This window comes from Budorcas taxicolor, chromosome 3, assembly GCF_023091745.1.
Source record: "Budorcas taxicolor isolate Tak-1 chromosome 3, Takin1.1, whole genome shotgun sequence".
NCBI classification, from domain to species: domain Eukaryota; kingdom Metazoa; phylum Chordata; class Mammalia; order Artiodactyla; family Bovidae; genus Budorcas; species Budorcas taxicolor.
This window is the reverse complement of record NC_068912.1, coordinates 85,934,870-85,950,544: the sequence shown is the minus strand read 5'-3', so window position 1 is coordinate 85,950,544 and position 15,675 is coordinate 85,934,870. Positions and strand designations below refer to the sequence as shown.

At 42.4% G+C, this 15,675-nt stretch overlaps 1 protein-coding gene across 1 annotated transcript in view; it reads right to left on the bottom strand.

Moving 5' to 3' along the window:
* Positions 1 to 389: 389 nt before the first annotated feature.
* Positions 390 to 15,675, bottom strand: part of LOC128045187 (cytochrome P450 2J2) — a 37,523-nt gene continuing 22,237 nt past the window's right edge. Inside the window, exons 7-9 of the mRNA XM_052637663.1 lie at positions 12,571 to 12,758; positions 6,794 to 6,932; positions 390 to 568 (exon numbers count right to left, since the gene is read on the bottom strand). Of these exons, the coding sequence (XP_052493623.1) occupies positions 390 to 568; positions 6,794 to 6,932; positions 12,571 to 12,758 (506 nt within the window). The remainder of the gene's footprint in view (positions 569 to 6,793; positions 6,933 to 12,570; positions 12,759 to 15,675) is intronic.

Sequence of the window (15,675 nt, the reverse complement as noted above, 5' to 3'; positions counted from 1 at the left end):
AAGCCAGAGCAAATCCCTATCTAAGGAAGGAAGCAGAAGGAGGCATATCAGAGCTATGCCTTTTATGATGCACTTTATGGTTTCCAAGCCACTTAAAGCCCATTATTTCCTCTGATTTTTACAGCAATTCTTCCTTTTAGAGAAGAAATCATTGTCCACTTTAAATCCTCTGGATGAAAATGAAATCACTCATAACATAACTGATTTCCTCAATGCCCCACTGGAGACGGTAAAGCTGGGGTTTGGATCCAGTTTCCTCTGAGTCCAGTTCCTATGACCTGTCCCAGAGTCACTGGATGCTGTCCTCTCACTTCTGAGCAGGCCTCGTGCCTTGAGGGGTGACAGGCCCATTCTTCCTGCTTTCCTTCCCCTCCCTCTCCCCAACAACTTCAGGCCCGAGGAACAGCACAGAGGCGATGGCTGACTGGGGAGAGGGTCAAGCCCATTCTGAACGTCAGGCTTAACTCTTCATTGTCTGGAGGCCTGAAGGTAAATTTTTGCAGAAGTGAGGTAAAAAAAATAAACAACTCAGTTCTGGCCAATTGTTCTCCAAGGCACATCCTCTTTCCTGAAAGACAATAAAAAGTTACCTGTTCAGGTGGTGTCTGTACCAGCAAGGATTGAAATATTTTATGACTTCTTGTAAAGCCTGAGCAAAGGCAGAGGGCCTGCCAGCCTCTGGGGCTTTATGTATTCAGTTTGATCACAACCACCTGGGTTAACCAATGGAGAAGGAAATGACAATCAACTCCAGTATTCTTGCCTAGAAAATCCCATGGATGGAAGAACCTGGCAGGCTACAGTCCATGGGGTTGCAAACAGTCGGACATGACTGAGCGACTAAAGCTCACACATACACACCTGGGTTAACCAAAGCTCAGCGAGCTTATTACACAATCACACACTCCCAGCCTGCACGTGTGAATGAGAGAAGTGAGGCCTGAGCTGGCCCAGCACTAGCCTAATGTTGTTTAAAAATCCATTAGCAAACAATAATGACTAAAGCAGACAAAAAAACAAAATCTTAGCTAGTTTTTCTCAATTGTTAAAAGAAACTTTTGAAAAGTGTAAGCAAGTAAATGTCAGATCAAAGTTTCTCAAGTACAAGGCATCTTCTCTCTACATCACAGTTCCCTCTATTATGACCAGGAGTCTCCCTGCCATGCAGGGGCGACCCCATCTCATCCCACCTGTGTTCACCTGCTCCAGGCTTCCCTCCTCCCCTCCTTGGGCTACAACACCCCACACTGGGCTCTACCATCATCTCTCTTTTTTTTTAGATATTTTTCTTTTTAAATATAAATTTATTTATTTTAATTGGAGGTTAATTACTTTGCAATATTGTTTTGGTTTGGCCATACATCAACATGAATGGGTGTTTTAATAACTTACTTTCTCCCTAAGAAAAAAGAAAAAAAAATTGTGAAACGTGTGAAGACAAAAAAAGATGTTTGTAACCCCCAAATTCAGACAAAACCCTTGTTAATATTAGACATATGTCAGCACTGTCTTTGTAAGGATTCTCCTGCACACCATCACTGGGATTACTCTAATTAATTCTGGGCGTTGTTGCTTCTGTTACTTGGTATTTTCCCCTGTAATGAAACTTTCTTAGAAATAGTTAATGCAGCATGCCTCTGTTTTGTCCTTGCCTATAATGAGCTGTTGAGGAAATGAAATTAGAGAATATCTGCAAAATGTTGAATCAATTAAAATATGCTTTAGAATCATATCGTTCTTAAATTGTTTTGTGCCTATTTCCCACCAGCATGTATCTAATTTTCTCTGTTCCCCTCATCCTTATCTCTCTGTGTGTGTGTATGTGTGCGCTCAGTTGTGTCCAGTTTTCCAGGCAAGAATACTGGAATGGGTTGCCATTTCCCACTCTGGGGATCTTCCTGACCCAGGCATGGAACCCACATCTCTGGCATCTCCTGTTTTGGCAGGTGGATTCTTTACCACTGCACCACTTGGGAAGCCCCTTTTATCTCTTTACCCATCACAAATAGTACAAGAAGGAATTTTGTTAAAACAGTACCAGATCAGCTGTATTGTAAATACCCAGGATTCTCCTAGAAGAATCCATATATGACAAAACTGGACCCACGGAATGAAGAACCAGGGTTACGGTACTTGTTTCATCAGTACCCAGCTCTGGGCTAGGAGTAAACCCTTTATTCCTACAGACCTGAACATGGCTCACTTGTCAAACACGTGAGAAAATCTCTCTCCCAACTATATTACGTGGCTGGGTGAGGATACCAGGAAGACAGGAGGTATGAATTACATGAATTTGCTTTTAAAATCATGAAAAGGAGGGCAACTTGATCTCACAGCTTCATCCTGGACTGTGGGAATTGTGGACCTTCTCCTCGGTGCTTCCACTAACCGGCCATCATTAACTAACCAGGTCAATTGCCTCATTAGTAAAACTAGAGAAATGACCTAGGGTTTTGGGGGGAAGTTCTTCATAATTTTATCTCCCATGATCCAGTGAATTAAAAAAAAAATTTCTTTGAAAAACGAGGATTCAGCCTCTTGCCTTTCATGAAGCTGTCTGCTGCTTTGTTGGATCGAAAGGGAAAAACTTAAATGAGGAAAAGAAAATACAAATTTGCAGTAACAGCTTTGCCATCTGCCCTGATTATATGCATGTGTCCTAATTCCACACCTGATCATCCTTTCCAGAGAAGGGACGGAGCTCTCCACATTCTATCCCTTCAGGGAGGCTGTTTTTACAAAGTGCCAGATCAAGAATGAGGCAAAGCCACCATGCTCCAGAGATGGCAGTGTGGTGAGAAAGCAAGACAGTGGTGTTGACTCTATCTCCTGAAACCTTTTAAGCTGGCTTCACTCTGTCACAGCTGAGGAAATTCCCAAATTGCTTGCCTTCTCTCAATGCATTCTCCTCAGCAAAAAGACAGATAGTGAGACCAACTATTTGCAAAAATGGCTCCAATGTCCCCCCATCTCCCTGTACCCACATCACTGGCAACATGATTTCATAGCCCTTCCCATGAAAGCTGCTACTTTCCCTTTCTCCTGAACTGGGGCACACAGGTGACCTCTGGCGGCCACCAGAACGCAGTGGAAGTGATGGTTGCCAGTTCCCAGCCTGGCCCTTAGGAGGCACTGTGTGCTTTTCTCCCTCCTGGGGTCTTATCTTCTACATGTACACCTGCTGGCTAGATTGCTAGAGGATGAAATTTGGAAAGGACCCCCACTGTCTCAGCTGAGGTCATCTTCCCTCAATCTTCAGTCAGCTCAGCTCCCAAACAGGCAAGAGGACAAAGCTAAGGTCAGTCGAGCTCCCAGCTCAACTGCAGACTTGGGAGCAGTAATACACACTAAAGCTATGGTTTTTCCAATAGTCATGTACGGGTATAAGAGTAGGAACATAAAGAAGGTTGAGTGCTGAAGAACTGATGCTTTTGAATTGTGGTGCTGGAAAAGACCCTTGTGAGTCCCTTGGACTGCAAGGAGATCAAACCAGTCAATCCTAAAGGAAATCAACCCTGAATATTTATTGGAAAGACTGTTACTCAAGCTGAAACTCCAATACTTTGAACATCTGATGCAAAGAGCTGACTCACTGGAAAAACCTTGATGCTGGGGAAGATTGAAGGTAAAAGGAGAAGGGGGATGGTAGAGGATAAGATGGTTAGATGCCGGCGACGGAATGAAACACCAACACTGCAGAGTGGTTTGAATCTTTATATTTTAACCCTTGCTTCTTACAGCTGCTTTATTTTATATCCCTTGCACAACAACCTACAGGGCAAGCTGCCAAGCACTATGATTCAGAGACTGTACAGTGTGCAGGTGCAGGGTGAGATAACCTTTACCTTGACTTATTCACTGCAGCTAAGACTTTGTTTTGGGGAACTTCCTTATCAACTTAGAATCCGTTTTGTCCCAGGGTCTGTTCCTTTTGAGGAATCAGAGAAACATCCTTGTGTGTAAGAAATGTTCTTTTCCCACGGGAACAAACAGGATTCTTAGCTGAACATCTCATTTGCAAGAATGTTCAGCCCTGGTTGACAGTCTCGTTTGCAAGCACTTCTCAACCTTCCTTACACCTAGTTCCCTACACTGGGCAGAACATCTCATTTGCAAGAATGTTCAGCCCTGGTTGAGAGTCTCGTTTGCAAGCACTTCTCAACCTTCTTTATACCTTGTTCCCTACAGTTAGATAACATCGCTGTTATATAATTACTCTTTTAATTATAGGCTTCATTTACAAGGAAATTATCTCATCATTTAATCCTCACAGCAGCCCAGTTATTAATAGTTAGGCAATGGATCAGTATCTCATTTCTTAATGTAAGGAAACTAAGAATAAGAGAGAATTGTTTCTTATTCAAGATCTTGAGCCCAAAGAATTGCCAGAATGGGGCCTAGACTCAAGTTTTTCATCTAGCGCTCCTTCTTGCATAGTTAAAATGTAATTCACTTGCCCACTTAAAGCCTTTGCATTTTAAGATTCACCAAATTCATATCATATTATAACTCTCAATAGCAAAAACAAACAAACAAAAAAACTGTGTCAAGCATGATTAAAATACTTAAAATACACATGTGAAACTTTGTCTTGTAATAGGAAACATGAAGCTCTTATAGACAGGAAGATTGAAAGGTATTTCTACATCTCATGTCTGTTTTCATGTTAGGAGGTGACTTGTCCAATGTAAAGATGGCACAGAACCAGAGGAAGAAAGACACAAAAGATCCAATCAGAATCAGTTCAGATACATGCAGGACAGTGTCCTACAGCAGGAAAGCCTGGGCTTTGCATCACTTCTACATGGGGTCAAATTCCAGTCCCTCCCTCCCTGTGCCTTTGTGGCATGATCAACAAAATAATACTGTTGTAAAAAATCAATCTATATTTAATTTAAATCAGTGATAAGAAAACTACTATAAATTCCAGAGTGCCAACTCATTGTAATATTTAGTTACTGTTTTGGAGGGAGACGCTGCTAGGAAGAACACAGGCTTTAGTATTTGATAAACTTGGTCACCACTGAGTTCTAGCTCTGTCTTGTGAGCTTTTTTATGACTGCAGGCACAGTAGTTGACCCTGCTAAGCTCCAGTTTCCTTCCATATCCCTAAAGGTGGTGAACAGAATTTGAACTTTGTAAGGTTACACTAGAACACATGCTTTTTCACTTTTTATGACAATTAAATTTATTTTTTTAATTGAAGGATACTTGCTTTACAGAATTGGAACACACACTTTTTAAGAGTTTTTTTTTTTTTAACTTCATTCATTATCATATCCTCAGGGCTGAATGTCTGATACATAATAGATGCCCAGGAAATACAGAATTAAGAAATTGGAAATTTAGTTGAAATGATCTCTGCAACATACCTAACTTAATATGTGAAATATACTAAAATTTTTCTTGCTCATTTTACAATGTTATGAATTAAAATACTCTTTTGGAACGGGCTGGCTTGGAAACCCGGGAGTTTTCACTGCACCTTCTTTCATACCTTTCAAATTGTATACCATGTAAATGTATTGACTAGTTATTTAAAGAGTTATTAGAATTTAAGACAGTAAAAGGACTTCTTAGGGACCAGTGATAGAGTAGAATCCCATTTAGTTAAGCCTACGGCACTTAGAGTCACTTGTGATGCCCATAATGAGAAGGAAGCAGCCGTTTTCCTTGCCCCTTCCCCATCCTCTCCTAGCAACTGACTCTAGTTCTGTGTGAATGGGTTGCCCTAAAAAGATCTTTGAACACTGAAAACTCTGTAAGGAAGGCAAGTATTCAACCTCCTCTCTGGGTGACAGGAAGGGTCTGAGCTCTTGTTTCAGCATTCTGGGGCCAGCACAACGTGACGCTGAAATCTCCATCAGAGTCAGGCCAGGGCTTAGGAAGTAAAGGCATGAGTCCTGGGGATGCTGCACCCGGGGAATCCTGAGGTGCAGCCAACAGCAAGAGAGAGTCACTCTGGAGGGGACTCTACGGTGTGGACTGAACACTGTTGCCGGCCATTCTGCTGCCCTCCACAAAGCCATCAGTCACTGCAGCTGCCCCTAGTGCTGTGCTCTGAGTGGAATTCAGGATGGAGAAAAAGAGGATACTGGCTAGAGTGTTAGGATGCATATAAAGGACTGATGCTAAAGCTGAAACTCCAATACTTTGGCCACCTCATGCGAAGAGTTGACTCATTGGAAAAGACTCTGATGCTGGGAGGGGTTGGGGGCAGGAGGAGAAGGGGACGACCGAGGATGAGATGGCTGGATGGCATCATCGACTCGATGGACATGAGTTTGAGTGAACTCCGGGAGTTGGTGATGGACAGGGAGGCCTGGTGTGCTGCGATTCATGGGGTCGCCAAGAGTCAAGACATACTAAGTGACTGAACTGAACTGAACTGAAAGGAATAATTTCACTGAGCCCAGACTCTTGCATCTTCCCATAAAAAGAAAGGCACTAAAATCATTAACTTGAAATGTCTGGTCTTTTTGTGTGTATCTGCAAAATCTTATGTTGTTTGATTACATGTTTATTTTTTTCTCTTTTCCAGCAAGAACTCCTACCTACCCTGGTTCTTTTCCTACCTTTTGGAAACAGTCCCCAAGAGCTATCTGAGAAGCCATCTTCCTGGGATATACTCTTCTGTAAAGCCCTGAATAAAAATTCTCAACTTTTAGGCTGAGTTTTTATTTTCCTGTTGAACCTGGAGACATGCCAACTAAAGCAAAACACCAGGGCGAAGAGGAGGGAAGGGCTGAGAGAGGGACTCTCGGTTCCCACACTCATATTTCTCGCTACTCACCTATTGAAAAAGGCAGAAAGGCTTCCCTTTTCTTAAACTGTCCATTCTCTAGAAAATGCTCTGGATTGAACGTGTCGGGGGTGGCCCACTCTTCAGGGTCCCTGTGCAGTGCAGTCAGGTTGGTCAGGACCATGGTGCCCTGGAGAAGGCAGAAGAGACTCAGGCAGGGATTGACCCGCACAACATATGTGTGCAGAGGGGTGGCAGTCCCCTGGGACTCCACACCAAGCTGGCAGCACCCTGAACTCCCTCAGCCTCCCTGACCCACCACCTTCTGAGGCCAGCCCCTAGGACCCAGCTCTTTGCCATGGGACAGCTTACAGTGATGGACTGGGATTGTTTGCTGGGAATTTGACCTGGGAAGTGTGACTGCTGTTAGTGCAGAATGGATCTCTGCAGGGACTTGTCAGTGTAGAACTTGGGAGGGAACACATATACATCAATAAGAGAATAGTGAGACATCTCCCATTTGCTTCCTTCCAATGTCTAGTCTGTTATACAGAGGGTTTAATAATAGAATGAGGTCACCCAGCAAAAGGAACCGCTGTTCTTCCAGACACAGAGCAAGAAACCTAGGTGTCTTCCATAGTGCCTCCCTTTCCCCCATTCTTCCTTCAAACAACCCTTCTTTTGGTCAACTTTACTTGAAATTTCTCTTGATTCTGTTATTCCATTTTGTGTCCACCACTGCCACCTGATTCAGGCCACCACCTCGCTTCAGTCGTGTACGACTCTGTGCAACCCCAGAGATGGCAGCCCACCAGGCTCCCCCATCCCTGGGATTCTCCAGGCAAGAACACTGGAGTGGGTTGCCATTTCCTTCTCCAATGCATGAAAGTGAAAGGTGAAAGTGAAGTTGCTCAGTCGTGTCTGACTCTTAGCGACCCCATGGACTGCAGCCCACCAGGCTCCTCCACCCATGGGATTTTCCAGGCAAGAGTACTGGAATGGAATTGCCTTCTCTGCCTCGCTTGGCTATCCACCAGTAATAGCCTTGCCTTTGCCCATATTCTCTTTTCCCCTTCAATGTGCTCCACATGATGAAAGCAGAGTTAGCTTTGAATAAGATTTAATCATTCCACTCCTGTCTACCCACCACACCTGGAACATGACGGATACCCTTCAATAGCTCCCATCACTCTTAGATGAAGGACACATCCGCTCCCTGTCTGAGTCACCCTCCTGCCTGCACTCCCACTACATCAAGCTTCTTGCAGTTTCTCAAACATGCCACATTTCCCCACTCATTTCTGTGCCTTTTTACATGCTGTTCACCTTTGTCTGAAATGTCCTTCCTTCTCATTTTGTCACTGAGTTAACTCTTAACCACCCTTTAATCCTTTGCTCAAAGATCACTTCCTTTGGGAAGTCCTCTCTGCCCGCTCCTGCTCCCACTCCTCATTGCAGCCAGCCTGCATCTTCCTAGAAACCAGTGATTTTTTTCCTATAGATAGTTATCACAGTTGTACTTTTAAACTTGCATGATTATTTTCCTCTGAGTTGTTCTCTGAGGTTTAAACATTTTAGGTGCTTAATGAATATCTGATGAATTAATAAAGAATAATAAGTGCTATTTTGAGAACTTTCTATAGTAAGCACAAGGTTAAATATTCTACATGCATGACCTCATTACATATCCATCTGTGAAATGGATTTAAATGCATTCCCACAGATAAAAGATTTTAAAGCTCTGGGAGGTGGAATAAGATGCCCAGAGTCACAGGGTGGAAGGAGGTAGAAAAATGATTTGAATTAGGACATTTGACATCAAAGTTATGACCCCTAGCCTCTACAACATAGCCAACGGGATCTCTTAATTCCCAGGATGATTTTTTAAGTCAACATTGATAATCAATGTCAGAACAAGTCTACTGATCTGGGATAGTTTCCTGGAGTTAAATGAATTGCTATAAAAATGCAAAGATCACTTGAGAAATAATATAGACCTCAGCAAGAGTCAAATAGGACTTAGCAACTAAACCACCACCACCAGCCTTCAACCACAAATGATCAATTAGCAAGAAAATATTAGGTTGGTGCAAAAGTAATTGTGGTTTTGCACTACTAAATTTTGCCCTTTGATATTGGAATACATTCTTAAATGTGGTTATGTTATACATCATTTTCATGCACATTTCTTGCTTTATGGTTTTTTTTTTGCTAATGACTTATTACTTGCTGTGTATTTTATATTTATTTTAGACTATGGAAATAATGTTAGACAAAAAGCAAATGTGAGCAATTTTCTTATGGGTCAGAATGGGTCATAAAGCAGCAGAGACAACTTGCAGCATCAACAATGCATTTGGTCCAGGAACTGCTAATGAATATACAGTGCAGTGGTGGTTCAAGAAGTTTTGCAAAGGAGACGAGAGAGAGTCTTGAAGATGAGTAGTATAGTGGCTGGCCATTGGAAGTAGATGACTGTTGGAGAGCAATCACTGAAGCTGATCCTCTTACAACTATAAGAGAAGTTGCTGAAGAACTCAGTGTCAACCATTCTATGGTCACTTGAAGCAAATTGGAAAGGTGAAAAGCTCGATAAATAGGTGCCTCACAAGTAAACCACAAACAAAAAAAATCATCATTTTGAAGTGTCATCTTTGCTTAATCTACACAACAAAGAACCATTTCTCGACTGAATGGTGATATGCGACAAAAAATGGGTTTTATATGACAGCAGGTGATGACCAGCTCAGTGGCTGGATCTAGAAGAAGCTCCAAAGCATTTCCCAAAGCCAAATTTGCACTGAAAAAAGGTCAGTCACTGTTTGGTGGTCTGCTGCTGGTCTGATCCACTACAGCCTTCTGAATTCCAGCAAAACCATTACATCTGAGAAGCATGCTCAGCAAATCAATGAGATGCACCGAAAACTGCAATATCTGCAGCTGGGATTAGTTAACAGAATGGGCCCAATTCTTCTCCATGACAACAACTGACTGCATGTTGCATACTTCAAAAGTTGAATGAATTGGGCTACAAAGTTTCATCTCCTCCACCATATTCACCCGACCTTGGTAGCCAACCAATGACCACTTCCTCAAGCATCTTGACAACTTTTTGCAGGGAAAATGCTTCCATAACCAGTAAGAGGCAGAAAATGCTTGCCAAGAGTCCTGAAGGACAGATTTTTACACTACAGGAATAAGCAAACTTATTTCTCATTGGCAAAAATGCGTTGATTGTAAGGGTTCCTTCTTTGATTAATAAAGATGTGTTTGAGCCTAGTTCACTTCAGTTCAGTTCATTCACTCAGTCATGTCCAACTCTTTGTGACCCCATGGACTGCAGCACGCCAGGCCTCCCTGTCCATCACCAACTCCCGGAGTATACCCAAACTCATGTCCATTGAGTTGGTGATGCCATCCAAGCATCTCATCCTCTGTCTTCCCCTTCGCCTCCTGCCTTCAATCTTTCCCAGCATCAGGGTCTTTTCAAATGAGTCAGTTTTTCACATCAGGTGGGCAAAGTATTAGAGTTTCAGCTTCAACATCAGTCCTTCCAATGAATCTTCAGGACTGATTTCCTTTAGGATAGACTAGTTGGGTCACCTTGCAGTCCAAGGGACTCTCAAGAGTCGTCTCCAATACCACAGTTGAAAAGCATCAATTTTTTGGTGCTCAGCTTTCCTTATAGTCCAACTCTCACATCCATACATGACTACTGGAAAAACCATAGCCTTGACTACACAGACCTTTGTTGGGAAGGTAAAGTCTCTGCTTTTTAATATGCTGTCTAGGTTGGTCATAACTTTTCTTCCAAGGAATAAGCATCTTTTAACTTCATGGCTGCAATCACCATCTGCAGTGATTTTGGAGCCCCCCAAAATAAAGTCTGCCACTGTTTCCACTGTTTCTCCATCTATTTGCCATGAAGTGATGGGATGGGATGCCATGATCTTTTGTCTTTTGAATGTTGAGTTTTAAGCCTACTTTTTCATTCTCCTCTTTCACTTTCATTAAGAGGCTCTTTAGTTCTTCTTCACTTTCTGCCATAAGGGTGGTATCATCTGCATGTCTGAGGTTATTGATATTTCTCTGGCAATCTTGATTCTAGCTTATGCTTCATCCAGCCTAGCGTTTCTTATGATGTACTCTGCATAGAAGCTAAATAAGCAGGGTGACAATACACAGCCCTGACGTACTCCTTTTCGTATTTGGAACTAGTCTGTTGTTCCATGTCCAGTTCTAACTGTTACTTCCTGACCTGCACACAGATTTCTCAAGAGGCAGATCAGGTGGTCTGGGATTCCTTTCTCTTTCGGAATTTTCCACAGTTTATTGTGATCTACACAGTCAAAGGCAGTGATTTTGGAGCCCCCCAAAATAAAGTCTGCCACTGTTTCCACTGTTTCTCCATCTATTTGCCATGAAGTGATGGGATGGGATGCCATGATCTTGGAACTCTCTTGCTTTTTTGATGATTCAGTGGATGTTGGCAATTTGATCTCTGGTTCCTCTGCCTTTTCTTAAAGCCTAGTTACAATGATTTAAAATTCACAGTCCAAAACAGCAATTATAATTGCACCAAACTAATATAGTAAGGCAATCATTGCAGGAATAGCTGCTATTCCTGGTTCTGCTGGGCTGGTGACTAAGGCTGGACAATGCAGAATTTCCTCAGGCTTTGCCTTGAGATTGTCCCCAGGTACAACACACACAGAGCAATTTAGACAAACTAGAATCGATCCACAGAGGCTCACCAAAGTTGTGAGAAAGGGAAGAACCGCAAATGTGCAGTGTACAGAGAGGACACTAGGGGGCACAGGAGAGCTGTCATCTGAGACCCTCAGTGTGGTGGGCCGAGTGAGAGCAGAATTTCCTTTGGGAGGACAGGGAATTTAATGGGGACCCACTGAGAAATATTTCAGGGAGACTCTTTTAAAATCCAAGGAGAGCAACTCCTGTGGAAAGAACATGGTGTAGTACAACAAAAGATAAGCCTGGGAGTCAGAACAGTTCCGTTTCTGGAATCCAACTCTTGTCACTGTAGCTGAGAGATCTTATGCAAGATTAATTACTCTCCAAGCTCCGGCTTTCAGATTTATAAAATGAGAGAATGGAATTATTCTCAGGACCGATTCAGACATTTTGAAATAACATATATATAGTCCGCAGGACATAATCACTGCTTAAAAAGAGTTGGTTCCTCCTTTCTCTCCTACTCTGATATTTAATACTGCATATACTTGGATTGCTTTCCCTTGGGAGGCAGTCCCACCAAGGGTCTGTAAGTCAAAGACAGAAAAACACCTGTGGTGACAGTATGTTAGAAACACCAGAATGAATGTGATGTTGGTTCAGGCGGTCTCAAAAGTCCCTCATTTTTCAACATTCCAGCACTGCAAAGCACAACTGTCTGAAACAAGTCCAGTAGGTCTCTGTCTTGTGAGAAGCACTCCCAAGGCAAAGGAAAGGACCTCCTGACAAAGTCTGAGACTGGGAACTGCTGCCTTCTGTATCCCCACGTAGATTTACCACTCACGCCACATAGTAAAACACTGAGAAACCTCATAGCAAAGAAAAGACTGGTTTTGCCTAATCACAGCTGACCTAGGAATCCCCCCTCTCCTCTAAAACACCTGTTAACATCCTGTTCAACTAATTTTCTAAGCTCACACTTAAGGAACAAAACTAGTATTTCATCAGGCATAATATATTTCTCTCCCCATGTAAATAACTCTCTAGGCTAAGAATGTTTTTCCAATTGAGATATTCCCACCGTTTACAGACATGAGCTTGGAGATCTGAGGCTGTTGGTGTGAGCCCCTAATTACCTTGGGCAGGTGGTATCCAGCCAGGATGGTGTCCACTGTTACCTCCCGGGGCACGTTCAGAGGGAGGATGTTCCCCATCCGCTGCACCTCGTGGATGACAGCGTTGGTGTAGGGCATGGACTCACGAGTGGCTGTGCTTGGTGGTCGTGACTTGCCAAGCACCTTATCGATTTCAGCCTGGACTTTCTCTGGAAAAGCACAGGAGGTTTCATCATTCTATTTTTCTATAACTTTCCTAGAGGCCAGTTAAGCTAAGGAATGGAATAACCAGGATCAAAAATGCTAAAGGAATACATCAAGGCTGTATAGCATCACCCTCCTTATTTAACTTATATTCAGAGTACATTATGCGAAATGCTGGGCTAGATGAAATCAACCCTGAATATTCATTGGAAGGACTGATGCTTAAGCTCAAGTCTTTTGGTCACTTGATGCAAAGAGCTGACTCGCAGAAAAGACCCTGATGCTGGGAAAGATTGAGGGCAGGAAGAGAAGTGAGTGACAGAGGATGAGATGGTTAGATGGCATCGTTGACTCAATGGAAGTGAGTTTGAGCAAACTCCAGTAATAGTGAGGGACAGGGAAGTCTGGTGTGCTACAATCTATGGGTTGCAAAGACTTGGACATGGCTCAGAGATTGAACAACAATAACAAAACGACCAGAGCTTTAGTAGAGTCTCTGGACAACCTCCTCAGGGAGGTATGTGAGTGGGAAGTGGGCCCTGGTGTGAGACAGATCTGGTGGCAAATTCTTGCTCAGTACTAGTCCTGCTGCGAGTTCCTGGAGTTCTTTGAGCCTCTGGTTCGTCTTCTTATTAGTGAGGATGAATCAAGTTTCACCTTTAGGAATTTTTAGATTTGCATGAACTGATTTAGGGAAGTATCCAACAACAGTAAAACCCTGTTAACTATGCCCCAATATTTGTTTTCCTCTTTTTCTAGAATAATAAATATTTGATCTGGATTCCTGGTTCCTCAGCTAAAGATTACATTTCCCAGATCCCCTTGTGACTAAGCTCTGGCCAAGAGAGTGTAAGTAGAGGGAATGTTCAATACTTGGAACATGCCCTAAAAGGAAAGGCACGTGCTTCCTGCTCCTCCCCTTCCTGCCGGTGGAAAGGCAGCCACAGAGGTGAGCCTTCTGTGAGTCCCAACAAGGGTGCCGTTCTAGGTACAACAGAGCAACACACGGGAAGCAGTTTAGACCCAAAGGATCCTGCAGTCTAGCTTACAGTTTCTGAATTGAGAGAAAAATAAACTTTCTTTTTTTACTGAACATTTAGAAACGTTTTAAATTGTGGTAAAAATACACGTGATATATAACTTAATTATCTTAGCCACTTTAAAGTGTGTGGTTTAATAATGTTAAGTATATTCGCATCGTTATACAACCAATCTCCAGAAAATTTGTCTTGCAAAGCCAAAACTATCCTCACTGAACTAGAACTCCTATTTGCTCTAACTCCAGGCTCTAACCATGGGGTCTAACAATCACCATTTTACTTTCGCTTTCTGAGTTCAACTGTTCCAGATACCTCAGATGAACAGAATCATATAGTTTGTTCGTTTTGATTGGATTACTGAGTTTAGCATAATGTCCTTAAGGTTCACCATGTTGTAGCATGTGTCAAATGCTTCATGTTTAAGGATGAATATTTCATTGCATTCCACATGTTGCTTATCCACTCATCCATTGATAGACGCTGGGTTGTATCCACTTTTATGCCATCTTAAGACATTATTATTTTGGAGCCTTTTATAGGGAAGCTATAACTATATCCTAATTAGGTGGCTTTTAAACTTAATTCACAGTTGTTTAGTTGCTAAATCCTGTCTGACTTTTGTGACTCCATGGACTGTAGCCCACCAGGCTCTTTGGTACACGGAATTGCTCAGGCAAGAATACTGGAGTGTGTTGCCATTTCCTTCTCCAGGGGATCTTCCAAACCCACAGATAGAATTTGTGTCTCCTGCATTTGCAGGAGGATTCTTTACCACTGAGCCATCAGGAAAGCCCATAATTCACAAATAAGTGCATTTTACAAGTGCATGACTCAGGACACATAAAAAAATATACACACACAAATAAAACATTTATTCATATATTTAAGGAAAGAAAGTTTCATGAAAAAGCATTATCCTCAGTACACAGAAAGCACTCTGATTTTACTAATCTATTTTTTTTTCAAATTTAGGGCAAAAAGTTGGTCTTGATTTACTAAATTAACTCTATCTCCTATTAATAAACTTTTACCTAGTTTGCAAAAATGTATCACAATAGTTTCTATCCTACATGTGCTTAAACTCTTTCAGGGGAGGGGGTGGCTAGAAAATGAAAAATGATTCTAACCGTCACTGTCTTTGAAAGGGCTACAGTCTTTGGGGAAGATGTATAAATAACATGTTATAAACAAACTAATGGAGGTTCATTAGGTCATCTTTAAAGAAAGGAAATGCTAGTATTTTCCCAGAAGTGTGGAGAAACACTTGGAGGCTATGTTGAGTAGACTCTTCAAGCATAGCTAAGGGTTTACTGTATAGAGAAATTAGGGAAATATATTCTTGATTACTCTTCTAGGGAACAGCAGGTGTGATGGTCCAAAGGCACAAATAAGGACAGTGAAATAAAATGACCTGTGACTTACTGAAGCCCCTATGCAGGCTGGACAGGTAGAAAAGAGGCACAGCAGAGCGCATGATGTACCAGACCAAGGTCTGTGAGCAGTGTCCACAGGTGCTGGGAGACACTACTTGAGAAGGAGGGAAGGCTGCTGCCAGATTTCATATGTGAGTGGAATGGAGTCCCTTCCTGGAACCCGCCACAATGTCAGTGGACTTCAGTCTTCCCCACTGGACAGTGAGTTTGCTGAGGGCAGGGGCTCTCTGTTATATCTGTGTTATGTGGACCCATCCCAATTCTGGCAGAAAACTGAAGAAGGCACCCATTCTCAAGTCCACCTGTCCTACCTATCTCTCCATCCTGCCATGCTATCCTCTGGCCCTTCTTTTGGACAGTGTTCCAGGAGGCCCCGTTCTTTTTTTCTTTAAAAAATTATTTATTTTCAATTGAAGGATAATTGCTTTATAGTATTGTGTTGGTATCTA